The 24,167-nt window shown below is 23.1% G+C and overlaps 1 protein-coding gene across 1 annotated transcript in view; it reads left to right on the plus strand.

Annotated features, from left to right (window-relative positions):
* Positions 1-16,665, plus strand: part of LOC113372946 (homeotic protein caudal-like) — a 29,616-nt gene extending 12,951 nt beyond the window's left edge. The window contains exon 2 of the mRNA XM_026613278.1: positions 16,337-16,665. Within this exon, the coding sequence (XP_026469063.1) occupies positions 16,337-16,659 (323 nt within the window). The 3' untranslated portion in view covers positions 16,660-16,665. The remainder of the gene's footprint in view (positions 1-16,336) is intronic.
* The last annotated feature ends 7,502 nt before the right edge of the window (positions 16,666-24,167 follow it).

Genomic DNA, 24,167 nt, shown 5'->3' on the forward strand with positions numbered 1-24,167 from the left:
TAAAAGCTAGAAACTTTTCAAAAATGTATATCTCAAAACCAGAATTATTTAGAAAGCTATAACTTGTAGGAGCTATTTATCAAACCTTATACTTTGCACAAAAAATTAAAAATCCTATAATTTTGCACTAAGCATAAAGTTATTAATAAAAATTAGACCATCATGCATTACCTTACAAAGTCATCTAATAATTTTTATCTATAACCTTTAAGAATTATTCTAGTATCCACGAACTTAGAATAAATATGAAGGATTAACATATCAAAAATACAGACTTCTAAATATCCTCATAGATTTTTAAAAAAATCACAAACCCGCCGCAAAATATTTGCAAAATTTCCTGACGCACATTTTGTTTGCAAATTCTCTCTATCAATTTACATAATTTTGCCACGATTTTTTTCAACAAATATCATACCAAAATAAATTCATCTATTACCAAAATATCATCTTATACCCTAATATCTTGTTTACATAAAATATTTTGTCACTTTGTCAAATCGTTTTGTGAAAAACGACCGTCGCCTTTTTCGGTGTCTTTTGTATTTTTTTTTCTTTCTAGTCGCATGCCAAAGATTTATTTGCAGAAAAAACCTTTGAAAAAAGTTCTTGAAAAAAATTGAAATATCGATACTGGCTGTCGACACATATTGATAAATTATTTTTGAGGTAACAAGTTGGTAAAGAACTCATAAATTTATCAAGACAGAAAAAAATTAAATTGTAAATTAGTGGTAATATTTACATACTTGTAATTTTTATATATTATTGCTCACGATATCTACTTTATTTATAAAAACTAAATATATAAATTTTTATACAGGATTATTATAAAAAAAAATGTAAAAATCACTTGAACTCTACTTTTTACCTCTATCAGATCTATATAGAATTTTGGATTTTTTTAAAAAATATTTGGAAACATCTACATGTCTGTAATTTTAATATAATATTTTTAATATATCTACTTTGACTTCAAATACCCAAACTTATAAATTTTAGATAAACAGAATTAATAATAAATAATAATTTCCAAAAACAACTTTCCAAGAGCAAATTTTTACTCAGCGCTACATTTTTTGCATTTTTCAATTTTCGCATAATTTCGACAAATACCAAAAGTGTTATATTGTTATTTTAGGACTTATATATTTTGTTATATATAGAAAATAACCCTTAAAAGGTGTTTTATTCGACGTTTAACCTTTTATTGTTATTGCTCTCTTTGGTCAAATATCTGAGATTTTATTTTCTATGCGATATATCAGACCTTTATGTATATATATATATATATATATATATATATATATGTATATATATATATTTGTATGTACAGATGTATCTCTATTCCTTGGAGCTTAATAAAATTGCTGAAAAGCTCAAAGCTCTTGTAAAGGGAATTCGAGTAAAGTTTAAGAGAACTTTGAACAGATTATTCTGTATATATATATATATATATATATATATATATATATACAAGTGCATATATACAAGACTTTTAGATTGTGTGCTTTTTTAAAAAGGTACTTCTAATTTTCTAAAATTTACTCCAAAATCAATAGACTCATTTTGTATTTTTCTTCTGAAAATTTTATAATTTATTTTTATACTTTAGGCCTGCTTTAAAATGTTCTTGTGAATTCATGCATTCATCTAAATACTATTTAAAATATAAAAAATAACTATATATATATAATATATATATATATAATATATAAATAAATTTACCAAATTTAATTTTGTTATTGCATTAATATTTTTCATACACTCCAAATTTCGAGTAAAATTTTGCAATTATAATTTTATTAAAATGTAATTTTTTTATATTAATTTTTAAAAATACACGTATTTATAAAATTTTATTTTTAATAATACATGTATTTTAACATATGAAAATTAAGTATTAAAATTATTTAAAAAAATTAATGAATTTTAATAACTTTCATAGAAATATCTAATAATAAACTAAAAATTTTATATTGTAGATTGTTTGTATTAACTTTGGCTTATTTTGACTAAAAAATTAACATAATAAATTAATAATAATAATTTTGTTTAAATTAACCTACAATTATACATATATATAAATAGATAAAAATAATAAAACTTCTTGTTTTAATAGCAAATAAATTTTATATGTGTAAACATTAAAAATCAAAGATATCAAAAAATCAACAAAATTGCTAATTTATCTTCTTTATTTTTTTACAATATACAAAGGTTATTATTTTGTTTGTGTTTTAATTAAAACTTATACTTATATTTTGCTCTAAAATGAAAAAAATAATTTATATATTTGACAGAGAGCTAGATCGAGTATTTTGAATCATAGTTTAATTTTAATTCAAAATTATATATATATATATATATATATATATATATGTATATATATATATATATATATATATATATACATACATACATACATAATTATAAATGTGGAGATGTTGTCATTTCTTATCAGAAACTGATAAGAAGAGAACATGCGTTTTTCTTATCAGAAACACATTTTACATACATTTCCAACAGACAGGATTTTTTTTGTTAAACAATCTATCTTTTGTTCTTAAATATATATATATATATATATATATATATATAAATTAAATCTACTGAAAATCTTTGAAAAAATTCCATAATGCTAAAAAATCTTCGATATTTCTGTCGTAGCAAATTTTCTTTTAATTATATATATATATATATATATATATATATATATATATATATATACTCTGTTAATAATATTATAATTGAAAAATAAGATTACATTGAAATTTATTCCAAATTTTACTTCAAAAACTTTACACTTTTAAATAGATAAAATTACTACATCAATAGAGCATTTAATTACAGATTAAATGGTGACATTTAAAAATTTTGGTTTTAATATAGATATATAGAGTAAATAGTATTTTAGGGTCTAAAAGAGCCAAACCAAAACCATCGATTATATCTTGTTTTTAATTTTATTACTTAATTTAAAGATTTTTTCTGCGTTATCTCAGTCAAAAACTATTAAAATCTTTCGAAGACAATAAAACATGTCCCATTAATTTTTTCGGGACGTTCGGTAGCGTCACGAAATACATTAAAATTAAAATTTAGTCTAGGGATCGTAAAACATCAAAAAAGTAAAAAAAATACTGGATAGGTAATACAAAGTAAATTTTAATATCATCCTGGATCTTTTACCCACTGTATTTAATATTTAATATTTCATTTTTCATATGACTTTTATTCGAGAGAGATAAAAAAATGTAGGTTTTCCAAAGTGCTAATCTCGCCCGTGAGCTTAATCCCGCAAGAATTAGCTTTGTAACAAAATGCCGCAACTTCAAACGAACAATTGCCGCAATTCATATCACAAAGAGATTATTTTGTTGTCAAACTGTCAATAATGCGTCAACATTAGTCAACACCAACACCAACAAACACATGGAAGTAATAGACACACTTTTTTGGTCGAAGTTGACGTCATTGGTGGGAAATTGTAGATTTGCAGATACTGATGTAAAAATTAGTATTTTTTGCAAATAATGTTATATTTTGCACCAATTTTAATTGTTTTCCCGTTCGATAGATGGCGCCACTAACTGTAGCACGTAAATTTACCCCCATGGTTTAATTCTAATAAAATAAGTTTTATAGGAATATTTAATATAGAAAAGATAAACTTGATTCTTTTGAAAATGCAAACAAAATATACGCGTAAAAATATGTTTACAAAAATGTTTTCTAAAAAATATTTGTTAAAAAAATATTAGAGGTATACTTAGAGGTATGAGAATCAGTTCTTCAAAATGTTAATATAGAAGCATTACACATTTTCATAAAACGTATAATTTATCAACAAAATTATATGAATTAGTATGGATTTTAATGTCTGATCTCGAAATAAATATAATGAAGTATATTGAACTTGAATTTTAGTATTCTAATACAACTAGTCTCGTCTTACGAGCTCCTTGAATATAACCTTTTATTTTATTAAGATTCAAGTATATAAACATGATTATATATGTGGAAGAAAAATACGTTACGGTAAAATGTTTTATTATTCAAAATATTTATATAAAACAGTATAGATTTTATTTATTGATCTTGAAATTAATACAACAAAGTATATTGTACACAAATTACAGCATTTTAGTATAAATAGTCTGATCTTACGACCTTTTTAAAAATGCAGTTTAAAAAACAGAAAGTATATAAAAATGCTAAGATTGAAGCAGAACACTTTTCTATAAAACACTTTATTTTTCAAAAAAATGTATGAGAGGGTATAGATTTTAATACGCAGTTTCAAAATTAATATATTGAAGTATATTATACTCAAATTACAGCATCCTAGTATAAATAATCTGGTCTTACGAGCTTAAAAAAATTATTGCATTTAAAAATAAATAAGAATATTAACATACTAATGTTGAGCAGAACATGTTTGCATAAATCGCTTGATTTTCCAAGAAAATCATATGACATGGTATAGATTTTAATATGCAGTTTTGTAACCAATATATGAAAGTAAATTATATTTAGATTACAACATACTTGTGCAAATAGTCTCGACTTACGAGCTCCTTAAAATTAACATTATTAACTATTCAAGAATACTAATTATGACGCAAAACGCGTTTGCATAGAATGATTTGTTTCTCATAATTTTTATATAAAATAGTATAGATTTCCATATGCAGTTTCAAAACTAATATATTGAAGTATATTATAATCAAATTACAGCAATCTAGTATGAATATTCTAGCCTTATGAGCTCTTTGAAAATGAAGTTTAAAAAAATAGAAAATATATAAAAATGCTAATATTGAAGCAGAATACTTTTCTATAAAACCTTTATTTTTTTGAAAAAATTATATGAAAGGGTATAGATTTTAATATGCAGTTTCAAAATTAATATATTGAAGTATATTGTATTCGAATTACAGCAGTTTAGTATAAATAATTTAGTCTTACGAGCTCCTTAAAAAGAACATTTAAAAAAATTAATTTAATATACATGTACAGTACATAAAGAAGCAAAAACGCATTTGTATGAAACGCTTCATTTCTCATAATATTTATATAAAGTAGTACAAATTTTAATAATTTGTCTTGAAACTAATATATCAAAGTATATTGTACTAAAATTTTCAAGTATTCTAGTACAAATAGTCTGGTCTTATGAGCTCATTAAATATCACATTTTAAAAAATTCAATTTCATCTACGTATTAGTGTTGAAGCACAACACGTTTGAATAAAATGCTTCATTTCTTAAAATATTTATATAGAATAATACATATTTTATTTATGGATCTTGAAATAAATAAAACAAAGTATACTGTAATCGATTTTCAGCATCATAGTACAAATACTCTAGTCTTACGAGCTCCTCAAAAATAACTTCATAAAATACTCAAAAATATAAACATGTTAATGAAGTAGAACACATTTTTGAAAATCGCTTTATTTTTGATTATTTTTATAAACAATTGTATTGATTTTATTAAATTGTTTTGAAACTAATATAACAAAGTGTATTATACTCGAATTACAGCTCCTAGTACAGCCAGAAATTACATTTAATGCATTTTTGTACTTTATTTGTGTACACAAATAATTTTAAATTTCCTTTATTAAAATTTAACTATGTGAATCGCATTATTAAAAATTGATAACTTATTTCAAAATTCTGTAAAAAATTACAGTATTAAAATTAAACTTTTGTGTTAGTATATAAATTGATAGCAAACTTACTCAAATTACAAATTTCAACTATTACTTACTACAATGGATTATATTATTAAAAAAAATAACCCACGTCCTCCTTAATCTCTAATTATGTTAATTGCATTAATTAAAAATTTAGACCAGTTTTTATTGCACCTCGCATAAGTTCTTATCAAAACGAAATTTCAATTTTATGAACGAAAATACTCATTATCTCAAGTATAAGGAGTCTTATCAGATTCAAACTGGATTTTGAAATATAATAATGCGATATGATTTTTAGATATGATTCTGGAGCGTTTCTAATTCGAAATTTATTTAAATTATATAAATATAGAAAGCACTACAAGTAATATGTGGACTGATGATTTTTTTTAAAAAAAATTCTAAGTTTTTTTTTGGGTTGACATTTAAGATCTATTAAAAAGTGGTAATAAAATTGATTGGTTGCGCTCGATATTGAAAGAAGTCGTAAAATTTGTCAAAATGGACCATTAGTGCATGTTTAAGATGTGTTCTGTCGTAGATAAAATAAGGATAAAATAGGTTTTATTAGATACACCTGAAGTAGAATAGATTTTTTGAATTTTTTCCACCAAATTATCTACACTAATTAACCGGTGTTATAGATACAGAGTTTCAATGTTTTTTTGGTACAAAATTATTTATATTTTTTGAACCTATTGCATTTTTTTTGTTCTAGTATTTGTGGCATTCATAAATACTTTTGTAAATTATTTGCTTAAATTTCGAAGTTATACTAAGTAAAATGTGCTGGACAAAAAATACTTTTGACTGGACAATTCGTCGGTAATTAATTTATTTTAATATGAAAGTTTTAATAAATTGTTATAATTAAACTAATTTTCATAAACCTATGATATTTTAGGATGTTCATTAAGACTAACAAATCTATCCAAAAAAAATGTTTTTGCAAGGCTCAAAACGGTATATTATTTTAATTAAAATACATAACTCCGGAACGTACAGTTCAGTAAACTACAGCTCCAGAAAGCTTTTTATACACAGATATAAAAATATCGATATTGTGATAAAAATTAATCGATTTTAGAATTTGTATATATGAAGAAAGTATTAAAAAATTATATATAATTAATTATAACCAAAAATAAAATTCACATAAATATTTGTATTGCAAATTATCAGTGGAATTTGTCGGGGTGCTCATAAGATTTTTTTTATATTTTTTTACGATGGTTCCGTACTCGATATATTTATATCAGTGATTGTGATCGTGATTTGCGGTTCAAGAAGTCAATGATTTATTACGATATATATATACAAAAGCAAATGCTTGGAAACGGCATTTTTCTTCAGACCGCTCGCTCGGCAAATGATATGATAATAAAAGAAATTATTTATACATGTATCGAAATATACATACATATATATATATGTATATATATGTATATATATGTATGTATTTATATATATGTATATATTTATACATGGTGGAAATAATGAGGCATCCAATTAAGAACGAGCCGCGCCATTTTATGTTAAGAAAGAGTTCCCAGAGATTTTAATGCTCACCTTGCAGGTATGCACCAAACCTGCACATTTTAAATATATATATATATATATATATATAAATATATATATATATATATATGTACTTATATATAAGTCACACATTGAAAAAAATCTGAAACAAATTAGTAGCAAATACATCATACTTTAAAAAATTGATGAAATAAAATCTATTGATTCATTTTTTATTTATTTATTTACACAACTAGATTTGAGTATTTATGGTTTATTATTTCAGCAATATATTTGATATGCTTTAATGTTTATTATTTTTTTTATAATTGGTATCTATTGTTTTCATTTTGATTTTTAATTTTCCATAATTTACTGATTGATGACACAAATCAAATGTCGAAACGTTTAGACAAAAAATGAAAAAATATTCCAGTTTTTAACTCAGTCTTAATTATAATAAATATGTATATATAATACATACATTTTTCATAATTACCCTTCAAAAAATAATATGAATGAACGCTGATACTCTTTTATAAAAAATAATATATTTTGATTATTAATTTTCAATTTTTCTGTATGCTTAGTTTTGTAAATTACGTAATTTTTAACTTTTACTAAATAGTATAAAATCAAGGCGTGTAAAAAATAAATTTTAGAATATTTTTTGCTTTATATTTATCGCGGATGCATATCTAGTTACAAAAATGCATTTTTACATTTATCTCAGTTATTAATTTTTTTTTAAATATAAAGAACTATCTGTTATATCTATTATAAGATATATCGTACTCAAATTACAGTATCCTAGTACTGTAATTTGAGTACGATATATCTTGTTATATTAACTTCAAGATCAAGTATTAAAATCTATACTATTTTATATAAATATTACGATAAATTATGCGTTTTATAAAAATGTGTTCTGCTTGCACATTAACATGTTCATATATATAAATCTTGCAAAATATTTTTAAGAAGCTCGTAAGACGAGACCATTTGTACTAGGACGCTGTAATTTAAAAACAATATACTACATTATATTAACTTTAATATCAAAAATTAAAATCTATATTATTTTATATAAATATTATGATAAACAAAGCGTTTTATAAAAATTTATCCTGCTTCAACATTAGCATATACTTTTTCCACATTTGTCATACTATTCAAAATTACTCAAAACATCAGAAAAATTTAGAATTATCAATCGGACTTTTTGACATTTTAAGTATCTCGTATTTAGTTAAATCGAATATAGTTAAAGCATTTTATTAATATTGATTTCAAACAAACTTTCCGAAAAACACAGATATTGGTAAATAGTAAATATAGAAATAAAAAGTAGAATAAAGTTTTGACGACTAATGATTGGATATTTTTATGTATATATATATATATATATATATATATATATATATATATGTTTCTATATGTATATGTGTGTATTTTTTTCTATTGATGGTGGAGCGCGATGGCGTTTCCTCCGCCTTTTGCATAAAACATTTTTACAACCGACGCTTGTGTTGTGTTGTGTTTTGCGTGGAAAAAGGCATTTGCGTGATCGACATCGGCAACGAAAGCAAAAAATAAATAAAAAACACATATATACATATATACATATATATTTATACATTTAGAACATTGATATTAAACCTACCAACACGTATATATAATATATACATTTATATATAAAAACTTTTGACCACAAATCTATGGACTGTCTGAGCAACTAAAGAAAATAGTTTTCAAATCCATATGCTTGAATATATTTCGATATATATATATATATATATATATATATATATATACACTAGTATATGTAGATTTAATTCCAAGAAATAGCGCCTTGACTAACATTTAAGTCAAACATAGACTCTTTGATAAGGTTTAATTTTTTTGTCAAACTCAGATTAAAATTGAAATTCTTGCTTCTAATAAAACACAAGCCGAGTTGATAACACGACTCATGAATAAATATTTTATGTATATATATATATATATATATATATATATATGTATATATATATATAATAGAAACAGCATACATAAAATATTTATAAAATATGTTATAACGATTTTTTTACTCATTTTCTAGATAATCATAAATTTCTAAAAATTTTTAAAATTAAACTTAAAACTTTTAAAACCAATATCATGTTTATATTTTAAAATTATAATAGTTTAAATGTTTAACAAATTTTTAACAAAATTTTTGCAGATGATCATAAATTTTAAGATAATACTAGATAAAATATATTAACGATTATTACCTTTCTAATTAAAAAAACACAAAGAATTTTTAAGCTATTTATAACTATAATAGTTAAAATGTTCTAACAAATTTTTAACAAATTTTTTTGCAGATAATAATAATTATAGTAAATACTAGATAAAATATATTAACGATTGTTACCTTTCTGATTAAAAAGTAACACAGAATTTTAAAACTATTTACAATAAATATTAGGATAATACTACATAAAATATGCAATTTATACACGAATAATATGAAGAGTTTTTAACCATTGTTTTTTTATTTTAAATTTAAAAATTACTATATGATAATATATAAAATTTTAAAACCTAGGCAAAAATATTTTTAATTTCAATATAAATTGTAATAATATTCAAAAAATTTTGACCCAAAATTTTCAAATATCTTGTATTTTTATTAAATAATCATCAGTTTTAGAATTTTTTTGTTATATATATATATATATATATATATATATTTAAGTTTTTGTTATTTTACAAATATATTTATATAATACAAAACGTAAATTTAATTTTAATATATAATACCATTTTGACTCTGATGAAAAGTCAAACAATTTTAGTTTTAATATCTTATTAATTTGTTTTAAAAAGTCCAACGATCAAATATCTATTTATTATAATTTTTAAATTTAAGAACCATCGATATACTTTATTCTGGAAAAAAGTTTTGACACCTTTGAAGAACTGTTTTCTTGAAAAAAAATCTTGAAAAGGTAAATACGTCAAAAGAAGTGTCAACATCTTGTTTAACATGTGTTAACAAGAATGTATAATGGGACTGATTGTCAATATTTGGTCTGAAACGATATTATATATATATATATATATATATATATATATATATTTATAATAGTTCTAAACTAAAAATAAAAGTTTGTGTCATAATGTTTGTCCTGAATGAACTACTAAACCGATTTTAAATTTCCTTTTTCCTAAAGTTATTATAAATCTCAATTTATGTCATAGGGTTGTATTATTATTTTCCATTATTTTTTCTATATTTTTTTGCAATTAATTTCTGTGTCAATTTTTAGTCCCCGTCGGCAACTTTGCGGAATAAACAAAGATTAAATTTATTATTTGTCTTGTAATTGTCACAGTTTAAATTGTGACAATTACATGTAAATATATTATTTACATAACTTATCATGTTTTATGGAAAATGACAGAGGAATAATATTTAGCGCAAAAAGAGTCATTAATTTTGACGCAAAAATGGAAAAATGGAACGCTATAATAAAATAACAGATATATATATATATATATATATATATATATATATATATATATATATATATTATTGCTCCTCTAATACAATGGTCCTAATAAAAAATTACATATATTATTTAAATTTTGTTGTGCACTTTGATTGAATTATTTAAAATATTTGAATTTGCAAAAATAAACTTAATAATTTAAGATTTTTTTGTCATAGTAGACGCAATAAAAATAATAATTCCAAATAATTCCAATCAATGTACAATCATTAGTAGCTAGTAATAATTTAAAAATTTATAAATATACATTTAATTTTATTAATAATACTAAAATTAATTTATAAGTTAATGATTCAATAAGAATTTGTAGTAAGCAATTGTAAGAATGGCATCTGGCCTTATGATGTATATATAAAGTCAATAAATAAAAAAAAAAGTATGTAATACAAACGGTGCGTCCTCAGAATCTTATTGAATAGTGTGCTTGGTGAACTTTGATCAAATTTTATCAATATTTCAATTTTTACAATAAAAGTTTGCAATTTTATTATTTTTTGTCATAATAGACATATTGAAGAATATTCATGCTAAACTACAAGTCTGTAGTACAAACGGTGCGTCCTAAGGATTTTATTGAATAGTATACAAAACATTTCTGTATATGTTCCTAATGGTGTACTTTTATCAATTTGTTACAAATATCTCAATTTTCAAACAAAATGTTTGTAAATTTATTATTTGTTGCTTAAATTAAGATATTGGAAAATACTAATTGCAAATTACAAGATTGTAGTACAAACGGTGCGTCCTGAGAATCTCATACAATAGTATGCAAACCATATTTGAACTGGTACATATGGGTAAACTTTAATCAATTTGTTACAAATATCCTAATTTTTGCGATAAAAGTTAATAATTTTATCAATTGATATAATAATAGACGTATTGAGGAATATAAATTCCAAATTACAAGTCTGTAGTGCAAACGGTGCGTCCACAAGATCGCATTAAAAACTTAAAATAAAATGACTTTAACCCTGCTTGAAAAAAATCAGTTCAAAAGGGAACCCCGTGTGTGTTTCCCTCATAAAAACAACTAGTGCTATCTATGAATGTCTTCAATAACCATAAGTGTAGTATCTTTTAACCAAGTAGTTTACAAAAGTCCAGGTGCTGTATTTAGTTAAAAAACCAGGCAAAACCATCATTTATTACAACCAAGCCAACCAATCCGATTTCTTCTCCCGCAGGCAAAACCAGGACCAAGGACAAATACCGCGTAGTCTACACAGACCACCAGAGGATGGAACTCGAAAAAGAATTCCAATACACCAGATACATCAGCATCAGGAGAAAAACGGAAATAGCAGCCGTTCTGGCCCTCAGCGAACGCCAGGTCAAAATCTGGTTCCAAAACCGAAGGGCCAAGGAGCGGAAGGTCAAGAAACGAGAAGTCAATACTACCTCTGCACCAGGAATGACTGCAAATAATAATAGGATTTTGGGGTTGGAGTCTGGTCATGTGCACCATCAGTATTTGCAGCAATTGCATCATGGTAATGGAGGGTTTGGGATGAATCATTATTTTCCGACGCAGATCAGTCCGGTGGGGAGTTCTCCACTTGGCTTGACTGGTGCGAGTCAGACTCCTGGAGGAAATGGTAATACTGGTGGTAATGTTGAAGGAAATGTTGAGAGGGATGTTGGCGGCGGTGGAGGAAATTTGAAGACGGAACAGATGATGGAATAAAGAAAAAATAGGCAGAGACAATTTTAAACTTGTGATTATAAATTTTAGCCATTTCTGGCACAAATTTATAGATTCTGGACCAAACTTTTGCACCAAAAACCATTTTGAATATTTCGGTGACCAGAAACTTCATAAATCTGAACCAATTATACCAAGACAGTGTAGTTTTACTAAAATGAGACTTCAAAAAAGCTATAAATATTTTAGTGAAAATTACCTTAAAATAATTTAGTGAAAAATTTTCCTACAAATTATTCTCCTGGCGTCTCCACCTTGGAAAAGTTTGCGCCCCAAAATTGATTTTGTGTAAAAATGTAAAGAAACTGACTAAAAAATGACGTCATCAGAAACTATAAATATAGTTTTAAATTTAAAAAATATAAAACGTGTTAAATGGACCAAATTTGGTTAATGTAAACTGATTTTTAAAAAAATAGTGCCTTCGTGTGCGGCAAATAATTTTACCCATATATATATTTACATATATATATATATATATATATATATATATATATATAAGGTTGTCAAATATCTCCCTTCCGCCTTTTTGTATTATAAACCAAGAGCAAAAAAGCGGAAGGGAGATATTTGACAACCTAATATATATATATATATATATATATATATATATATATATTAAATGGTAGAGTCTTGGATTTGTTTATATTTTGTAGAGTTTCGAACAAGAATCCAAAAGTAATAAAAAAGAAAAGTTTTTTGTAAAACAATTTCTTTCTTTATTTATTTATTTACTGTCGACGTTTCGGAACTAGTTACGTTCCATCTTCAGGACATCTGTTAAGAAACATGATCTTGATGAGATTTAAGCAAACAATATGTTTAAGAAAAGAAAATGGATTTTTCTTAAATAATAAATTAATTGCAAAAAATAATAATGTACAGAAATATAATAATATGATCAAAATGAAATTGAAATTGAAGAAATTGTTTTTCAAAAAACTTTTCTTGTTTTTTATAACTTTTGGATTCTTGTTCGAAACTCTACAATATATATATATATATATATATATATATGTATATATATATTTGTAATTTTTTTTTTTAGTTTTTAAATTGTAAATACCTCTGCGAGGCCTCCTTAGTATTACACAAACCCTAAGCTTTATTTTTGCCTATATAAAAATATCAAATATTAAAATGATGCATACCCCTTACACCTCACCCCTTTTTAAATGTCTGTAAAATTCATGACACTTAAATTTTTTAGTATATTAAAATAACACAAAACAAAATCCTTTGTTTTTTGTTCCAAAAATTTGATAAAATCATATATCCTTTATCGTGCAATGTAATAATTATTATTAATGTGCAAATTTTAGCTTATTAGTCAAGTTATCAATCTGTTCACAACAGAAACTAAAATTTTAGCTTAAGAGTTTTTTTTAAGTTTTATTTATAATGCATTTATAATATCGTTGTTAGTTAAATTGTACAAATATTATATAGCACCTTACAAAATTAGTTTATGAGATTTTTTGATATTATTAGTATGTAAGTTTTGCCTTGGATTAGATTTAATGATGCTTGATGGATGTAAATATATATTATTATTATTATAAAAAGAGTTTTTGTTTGAACTCGTGCACGAAATTGAAAAAGTGAATAAAAATGTTTGCATAAATGTAAAAATTTTGGTTTTTGATTTAAAAAAAATTTTCAGGTTTAAACAATATGTGAGATTTAAAAACTTTTGACAAACTCGTCAGGATGAGTTTTTAATCTAGAATTTTGTTAAAATAATATTATATATGTTATTTATTTAAGGACAAATAATGAAATTTATATATGGAATAATTAAATCTATAAATATATTCCTGAGATTTAACTTGATAATTTTTCATAATTTGCATTTTTTTAATGTTTATTAAATCTAGCTTATTTATTCATTTAGTATGCAATTAGTTTTTACTGTATATTTGTTATTTTTTTAAATTATTTTTAATATTTATTTAAAATTTTAACAGATTTTTTTAGGAAAAGTTAAGTACCCTAAGAGCACATATGAATGGGTGCCAATTTTGCCAAATAATTTTTTTAAGCAATTTTTCTAAGACGACATATTTTTTTCTTATTTTTAATAATTATATAATATATTGAAAAATGATATATTAAAATTTCAAAGTTTTAAAACAACTTGTATAGCCTAAGGAGCTTCTCAAAAAACATTACAAATTATGTCATATATAATAATAGAGCGCTGATGCACATTTTAGTAAAATATTTTTTTAAATTATATTTTCTTAAACAACATATTTTTTTCTCATTTTTAATGTTTATAGAATATATGTCAAAATAACGTATTAAATTTTCAAAGTCTTACCACAAATTTTACGACCTTGGATCTTTTTAAAAAAGAATAATTTCATGTACTAGAACGCCAATACTCAATATTGTTAAATCTTTGTTTTCTTTTAATATTTTTGTTACAATATATACCAGTATTATATTAGAATTTATACAATATAATAAAAAAATATATATATTACATAAAATTAGACAAAAATCGTGCTAAAATTGTGATATCCTGAACAGCTCTTCAAACAAGACGAATCTCACATAAAATAAATTAAAAGTGACGAAATTGTGGTCGAATCTATTTTTTCAAATTTTTCCAAGACAACATATATTTTTTTCATTTTTAATATTTATATAATTTATTCATAAATAACATATTAATTTTTGAAAATCTTTTAACAACCTTTATAGCCTGAAGAGCCCTTTAAACAAGAGCAACATATAATTTCTTTTAATTAACTTGTTGCAATAATGGAACTCCTTCGTACATTCTAGTAAAATCATTTTTTCAAATTAATTTTTTCAAGGCAACATATTATTTTCTTATTATTAATAGTTATATAGTATATGTAAAAATAACATATTAAATTTTCAAAGTCTTTTAACAACTCTTATAGCTTTTATAGCTTCTTAAAAATAATTTTACATAATATAGCGTCGATACATATTTTGATAATATCTTCATTTTTATTAAATTTTCTAGGATTTTACTATGTTTGTAAAATTTTACTATGTATGTATATTTACATAAAATATTGAAAAAAATATTTATTAAATTTCTAATATTAAAATTTAATTTATTACAAAAAAATAGTACTAAATTGTTCAAATACAAGTTCAAATAATCTCACATAAAAGAACTTAAAGATGACCAAATAGTGTTTCAATCTAATTTTTGCATATTTTTCCAAGACAACATATATTGAAATTATTTCTGATATTTATAAAATATATTTAAAAACAATATATTAAAACATCAACATGTTACAATAAACTGTACAGCCTGAGGAGCTTCTTAAACCAAACCAATGTAACATAAAAGAACTTAAAGATAACCAATAACATTGGTCCAAAATATTTAAAAAAAAAATAGCAAGACAACATATATTTAAATTATTTTTAATATTTATAAAATACATCTAAAAATATTATACTAAAACATCAACACCTTACAACTAAGTGTACAGCCTGAGGAGCTCTTTAAACCGAACCAATTTTATATAAAACAAGGTTGATGCACACTTTAGTCGAATCTTAGTTTTCTACAAATTCTTATATGATAACATATACCTAAAATATTTTTAGTATTTGCACAAAATACTAAAGAAAAACATATTTAGGTTTCAAAATGTTTGTGCACTTGGTGCAGCCTCACGAGCTCATCAAAAGTAACATATAGACACAATACTACGTAAAGCCATGAAACTTAACTCAAATTTATATACAACTAACACCAATTTTTTTCATTTAAATTTTATATGACAAAATTTTTTTATATATTTTTCTCAAAATTTTTACCACATATGTCCTTTATCTTTTAGGCAAAACAAGAACAAAAGACAAATACAGAGTCGTCTACTCCGACCACCAACGTCTAGAACTCGAAAAAGAATTCAGATTCTCCCGTTACATAACAATTAGGCGAAAAGCAGAACTGGCCCAAATGTTGGCCCTCAGCGAACGCCAAGTGAAAATCTGGTTTCAAAACCGAAGGGCCAAGGAAAGGAAACAGGTTAAGAAATTGGACGAACCTCCAAATAAAACTGGTAAGGAACCACCTTTGGCTGGGAGTTCTTCTGGTGCTTCAGAAATGGTTCTTGGAGGTTCTTATTTGGGTGACCATCATCATTTGATGGGAATTTGACAAGATGAAGGGATTGATGATGGTGTCAGTTGGTAATAAAAAGATAAAATGAAGTTTGGACCATTGATTATTGGCCAACGATTTGGTGTTGGCCAAAAAGACGTCTTTAACAAACTCTTGGTAAAATGATTAGTGAAAATGTATTTTACTAACATTTTTGGATATTACCAAGACCAAAGACTATTGATGATATAAAAAATGTCTGTTGGTAGTAAATTTGGTCAAAATTTGATAAAAAAGTATGGATACATTTTTTGTTTACAAGAAGAATGAAGTCATCTTTAAAAAAACTGCTGATGGTGTTTAAAAAAAGTATAAAAATGCAAAACTTTAAATAAAATATGTGTCCAAAAACATAAAACTCAATAACCAATATTTAAAAATGTGAGGTGAGAATAGTGTCTTTTCAAAATGTTTTTGAACCCGTACTATTTGTTCTAGAATGCTGATAATTCAGTATATTATTCTTTAATACTTGTGTCTTAAATATAAATTATAAACAGAACTATTTTAGAACAAAGTTTGTCCAGAATTTTGCATTTTGTTTGCGTCCGCCAATACGTGACTCTTATTGGAAAATCCTAATTTTGAATTGAGTCTTATTGAAAAATCCTTCTTTTGAATAGAGTCCTATTGAAAATCTGTTTTTTATTCTTTTTGAATGAAAAATAGATATCTCTTGGATAAAATATATTAATAATAAAGAATGATTTTAAATAAAGCATTTTTCTATAATATTATATATAATTTTCTTTATACTTTTAATATTATACGAAATTTCTTTTACACTATAATAATTTTCAGTTCAAGTACATTTTTTTAGTTCTTATCAAATTACTTGAAATTTTCTTCTGGCACAATTCAATTTGTTTACATTAGTGACTAGATAAAATTTACTAAAATATAGTGTAAATTATTATATACACTTGTATATTAAATTTTTGAATAATTCAGGGTTCAAAAGCGTTATTGAGTTAGTTCAAATGCGAATTGGGTCAATCTAGTTATTATGAAAATACTCTCTTTTAAAAATGTTTTTGAACCCGTACTATTTGTTCTACAATGCTGATAATTTAGTATATCATTCTTTAATACTTGTGTTTTAAATATAAATTATAAACAGAATTAATTTAGAACAAAGTTTGTTCAGAATTTTGCATTTTGTTTGCATCCGCCATTACGTGATTCTTATGAAAATCTTTCTTTTGAATAGTTTTATTGGAAAATCATTATTTCATTATTTTTGAATGAAAAATGAATATTTAGGTAACTATTGAATCAAAATTGATTTTAATAAAAAATTGGTATTAAATTAAACTTTTTTTTTATTGATTTCTTATTTTTTTAAAGCATAGTAATTCACAAATTTTATTTTTCTGTTCTATGGAAAAATAGACAAATTTGACCAAAAAAATGCAAAATTCGAAACTAGTGACTAGAAATTTGACTAGTATATAAACAACAAAAAATGCAAAATTTGGCACTAGTGTTTTTTTAAAAAAAAGGTGAAACTTGACTAGTGAGCTTGAACAAAGTGTATAATTAATATTAAAAAAGTTTTGTGAAAAAAATCACATAATTTATTTAGGAAAAATTCAAACAATTTGACGAGTGATTTAGGACAAAGTGTATTTATAACAAATATTACTACAAACAAGAATTTTATAGTGAATAAGTGCAACATTTAATAATGATAAAAACATTTTAGTGAAATAATAAATTAAATATTATATTATACAAACAACTAAAAGTGAAAATTTAAATATATTAAGAATTAGTTGTCCAGGTTTCTGTACAAGTGATAAGTGTTTCTTAATTAGTTATAATTATAAATAAGACTTTAAAATAGCAAAAATTATGTAGAACTAACTAAAGCTTACAATGCAATTTTATTATGTTTTTTTTATAATTTTAAAAGTTTTCTGAATGTTTTTTTCGACGTAGAAAACCTGTTTTTATGGGAACGCCTACGAAAAACGTAGCCACGCCTGAAATTTATATATATATATATATATATATATATATATATATATTTGCTGCAAACATCCATTTGAAAGCTTAATGCCAGATTAATTAGAGTCGTACTAATTTATATATATATATATATATATATATATTATATAATATATATATATAAGTACATTATTTTTCGCACTATTTATGAAATTATATTAATTTTACAAAAATTTCCATACTAAAGTTAAGAGATAATTTTAGTTAAATATCGTCATATACTTCTCAAACCTTTCATTTTCTTTTTTTTCATTTTAATCATTATTTTATTTAAAATTTAAGTTATCCAAAAAAAGATGCAATGTTTAAAAATATAGTAAAAAAATATTCATATTTTCCCATTTTTAATCTAATATTTCTCTGTAAAGCAATTTCTGTAAGTAATTTGAATTGTCTTGAAATCATTTAAAAAAAAAATTCACACACACGTTTTACCTATAATGAAAACTTATTATTTTTGAATATACGAATATTGAAAATACGAATTTTATATTTTAAAACTAAATTATATATCGTTGCAGATTCTGTGGAAAATCTCACAAAAACCGAACAAACAATTTTATCTAAATTTTGAATAAATTTTAAAACAAATTAATTATTTGTTCCCAAATTCTTACCAAATTTAATTTAATTGTGCAATTTTTCTTCAATTTTTAAACAATTAGCTAGAATTTGCTTTTAACTTAAAGATCTGCCTTTAAAATAAAGAAAACGTCTTAGAATTTTACTAAATTGTTTAATTTATAAACGGTTAAATTTATAAATTATTATTATTGTATATAAAAAAATATTTTTGTTAATTACTAATTATACTATGTAATTTATAGTGTATAAGTATTATTATATTTTATTATATAAGAAAATTATTATTATTGGAATTGTGATCGTCAAGGCTTATTTATGTTTTATTATTTTATTTATTTATAAATTATATATATGAAAAAAATTTAATTAGTATTATTAAATATATATTATATTAAAAGCAACGCTGTATACTGTTAAGGAAATTTAGCTTTGTGACAACTTTAATTTAAATTGTTAATAAATAATGAAAATTGACTCAAATTATTATTTATATAATTATTATAATACTTAATATACACATATGTATTTATAAATAAATATATATATATGTATATATAAATATATATATATATATATTATTATAAAAATGTTTAATTTTATTGGCATTTTGCTCTTTGAAATTATTTATATTTAATATGAAACAAACGTTATAAATTTTGGTTTTTATAAAGAAATGTATTAAGTTTTTATAAAACTTAATGATTTTATTGAATTTATATTATTTATAATATTAATTTGCTTAATAATTTTATTTATAAATATTATCATGTCGTTATAAATAATTTTTAATGTTTTGCCTTTAATTTTATTATTTTTGCTATTTAAGTTTTATATAAATAGAATACTATTTTCAAAATGTTCTTGAGACCATAATATTTGTTCTAGAATGCTGATATTTTAGTGTATATTCTTTAATACTTGTATTTAATATATAAATTATAATTAAACTATTTTAGAACAAAGTTTGTTCAAAATTTTGCATTTTGTTTGCATCCGCCATTTCGGGATTCTTATTGGAAAATTTTGCTTTTAAATTGAGTCTTATTGGAAAATCTTTCTTACATATTTTTACAATAAAACATTACATACTTTTTGAATAAAAATTGAATAATCAAGTAAGTTTTAGTTTTTTAGACTTTAGTATTTTGTAATTAAAATGTTATTTTTAAGGAGCTCGTATAATTAAAATATCAGTACTAAAATCTTGTATTTTGTGTACAACACACTTTATTATACTAGCTTCAAGATCACATATTAAAATCTACAAAATTTCACAATCATCACCAAGAATACAGCTTTTTATAAAAATATGTCCATTACTATTATCTCGTCCATTACTATTAATTCTATTCCAAATGTTTTTTCTCCTATCGGCCATTTTACTTTTTGTTCGTCGGCTTTTAAAAGTTGAATGTAATAAAATTCGGCCTCTTTATTTATCATCATCAAAAAAGCACAAATGATATGCCGATGGCCGTGAGATTAAAATTCGTGATTAATAATATAAAAAACAAGAAAAAAAAACAACATGAACAGAACAGTTAATGGGTTTTTGCCACGGAAAAGTTTTTTTTAGACAAATGGCGGATGTGATGGAAAAGTTTGCGTAATAGTAATAGAAAAAGAACTCTACTGATGAGCAAACAAAGTTTTGACTTGAGGCAAAAATGTTCTATATTCACATATTGCTAATTAAAAAAATATTAAAATCCGTATTTCAACTGAGATTTATTCAAAATTTTGATATGCAAGAGTATATAATAAGTTTTGCTAGATTTTATCTAGTTTTTACTGATATATATATATATATATATATATATATATATAAATTATAATGTTCTGAAAGAAAATCAGAAGTTATTTGGAGAAAACTAAAACAATGTGCCAAATCCACATCTTGCTAATTATCAAAATGCTTAGTTTGCGTTTCAGAAACGAATTGTTCAAAATTTTTTTATTGAAGTGTATATTACGAGTTTTACTAGTTTTAGTAAATTTTATCTAGTTTTAGTAAATTTTATCTAGAAAATTAAAAGTTATTTAAAGAAAAAAATGACCTAAATCCGCATATTGCTAATTGCAATATACAAGTCCGCATTTCAACTACGAATTACACAAAATTTTAACATGAAGTGCATACAACATGTTATACAAAATTTTAGCAAATTTTATCTAATTTTGAGTTATTTATGTTAACGGTTTAGTATGTTCTGGAGAAAAATTAAAAGTTATTTGAAGAAAAGTTCAAAAATGTCCCAAATCTACATTACAAAATGCTAATTACAAAATACCCAAATTCGCATTTCAACTGCAAATTATTCAAAATTTCGATATGCAAGTGTATATAACAGGTTACACAATATTTTCGTGAATTTTATCTAGATTTTACTGATGTAAATAAAACATAATATCCTAGCAGAAAATTAAAAGTCGTAGAAGAAAATTACAAGTATTTGAAATAAATTACATAAACTGTCTCTAAAGGGTTTTTGTGGTAACAACCGAATTGAATGAAGTAATAAACATTATCATTAAGATACTATTTATTAATCCATTTATATATATATATATATATATATATATATATGTGTGTGTGTGTGTGTGTGCATATTTATATATGAATATATATATAAAAATATACATGTTTATATATATATATATATGAATAAATGCAAATATATATAATGATTTTAATTTATGTTTGAAATCGCGTGTTCGGCTCCATTAAGATTTTAGTTTGAAGATAAATGAATGAGAAACGGCCATTAATATTTTTTCAAATTTAAATATAATATATATATATATATATATATATACATATATATATACATATGTATATATTTATATTTGTGGCAAAAAGCAAAAGCTGACGAGAAGTGGTCGAGTTGCATGATGCCTTTTATTGAAGGGGCTTGTGAGCTTTTATTGCTCTGAAGATGTGATACAGATAATCCATCAGAGTATAAATGGATATATATATATATATATATATATATATATACAAGAGCTTTTAAACGAAGCCATTTTACAAAAATTTTACAAACATTTTACAAACATTTTACAAAGGTTGCGCAAGAATATTTCTACGCCAAGAGTATTCATACAAATTTTATAGCATGAGAAATGTTTATTATATTATTTTAAATATAGATAACCAAATACAACCACTTTTATATTACACTTTGAGAATGTTCTAAAATTTATATTTTACTTTTTGCGTAAAAATGCTTAAGTCGTACCCCTGATATATTTTGTGTAATAATTATTAATTATATCATTTGGTGCTACAAATGTTGTTTTTTAATGTTTATTTTTCAAATTAAATATAAAAACAATCTGTTTTATTTTTATAAAAAGTAGAAGTAATTAGAATGTGATTACTAATAATATATTATAGTAATATATAATATTTTTATACCTAGTAGACGTTTTTATGAGAACAAGCTTGGTATATTAGTAACATTTGGATATTTTCTTATGTTTTTTTTTCAATTCACGCAATTCACGCAATCAAGTGTTTTATATACATTTATATCAAAATTTTGAAAAAATCGTAGTTGAATTGCCCACTTGAGTACTTTCATAATTACCCCCGAAACAATTTTGCTTTGCTTTTGCTTGAAATTTTTATTCTAGATATTGTAATTTATGTACACCATTTAAAACTAGATAAAATTACTAAAATTAGTGCTTAATTTATATATACTTCTATATCAAATTTTGTTTAAGTTGAAATGCCTTCTTCAATATTTCGATTTCGATTTAGACAATCTTTTACATTTCACAATTTCTTTGCCCAAACATGAACTTTAACATTAAATTTTTTCTGGCCTTAATTTCGATTGGACCTTTTGCCGATATCTCAAGATTATCGTTTAATAATAAGAATTCATTTCATTTAGTTTTTAAGTTCCTGTTTTGGTGTTGTTAAAACTTTATTGGGGGCAATTTAGATATATTTATATATATGGTGGCTTCGGGCAATGTGGACTTGCAGATGAAAATAATGGATAAAAAAAATAAAAATGGGTAAATTGATTGAGAAATACTTACATTAAGGTGTTAACTTAGTATTAAAATTTATTAAACAATTTTAGTTTGATAAAATAGGTCTTTGAATGAGCATACTCGTGTAAAGGTAGGTATTTTTGTTAGATATGTTTTACTATTTTAGTTTAAAAATAAAACTTTGAATAATGTGATATTTTTCTCATATTCTAGATGCTTCAGCGTATTTTTTAAACCTAAAAATTATTGTATTGTGGGGTTAACCTTTATATAAATTGAGATTTCTCTAGAATAATATGTTTCAATATCAAACAAATTTTTATTAACTAAATTATAGTAGAAAGTTGTAATTTGGATATGAGATATATAAAACCTTTTAACAAATTGAAATAATATTTTGTTATTAAATTTTTTATCAGTGCTATTAACATAAATTATCTACGTAATAAAAATGTATATAAATTATGTTTCAATTAAAAATTATTATATAAGAGGTTTTATAGGATTTTAGTAAATTTTGTCTAGTTTTCTAATTAATGTCCTAGAAGAAAATTAATAGTTATTTGAAGCAAACTACAAAAATGATGTCAACTACAAATTACGCAAAATTTCAATATACCAGTGTATATAACAAATCCTAGTAAAATTTAGAAAATTATATCTAGTTTTTGCTAATGTATATCAATCATAATGTTCTGGAAGAAAATTAAAAGTTATTTGAAAAAAAAAACTACAAAAATGTCCGAAATACACATATTGCTAATTACAAATTACTCAAGTCTGCATTTCAATTGAAAATTATTGAAAATTTCTATATACAAGCGAATATAACAAGTTTTACTAGATTTTAGTACATTTTATTTTAATTTTACTGATGTTACTAAAACATAATGTTCTAGAAG

This window comes from Ctenocephalides felis, unplaced genomic scaffold (genome assembly GCF_003426905.1).
Source record: "Ctenocephalides felis isolate EL2017-DRISC unplaced genomic scaffold, ASM342690v1 CF-g0.4_SCAFFOLD_01604, whole genome shotgun sequence".
NCBI lineage: Eukaryota > Metazoa > Arthropoda > Insecta > Siphonaptera > Pulicidae > Ctenocephalides > Ctenocephalides felis.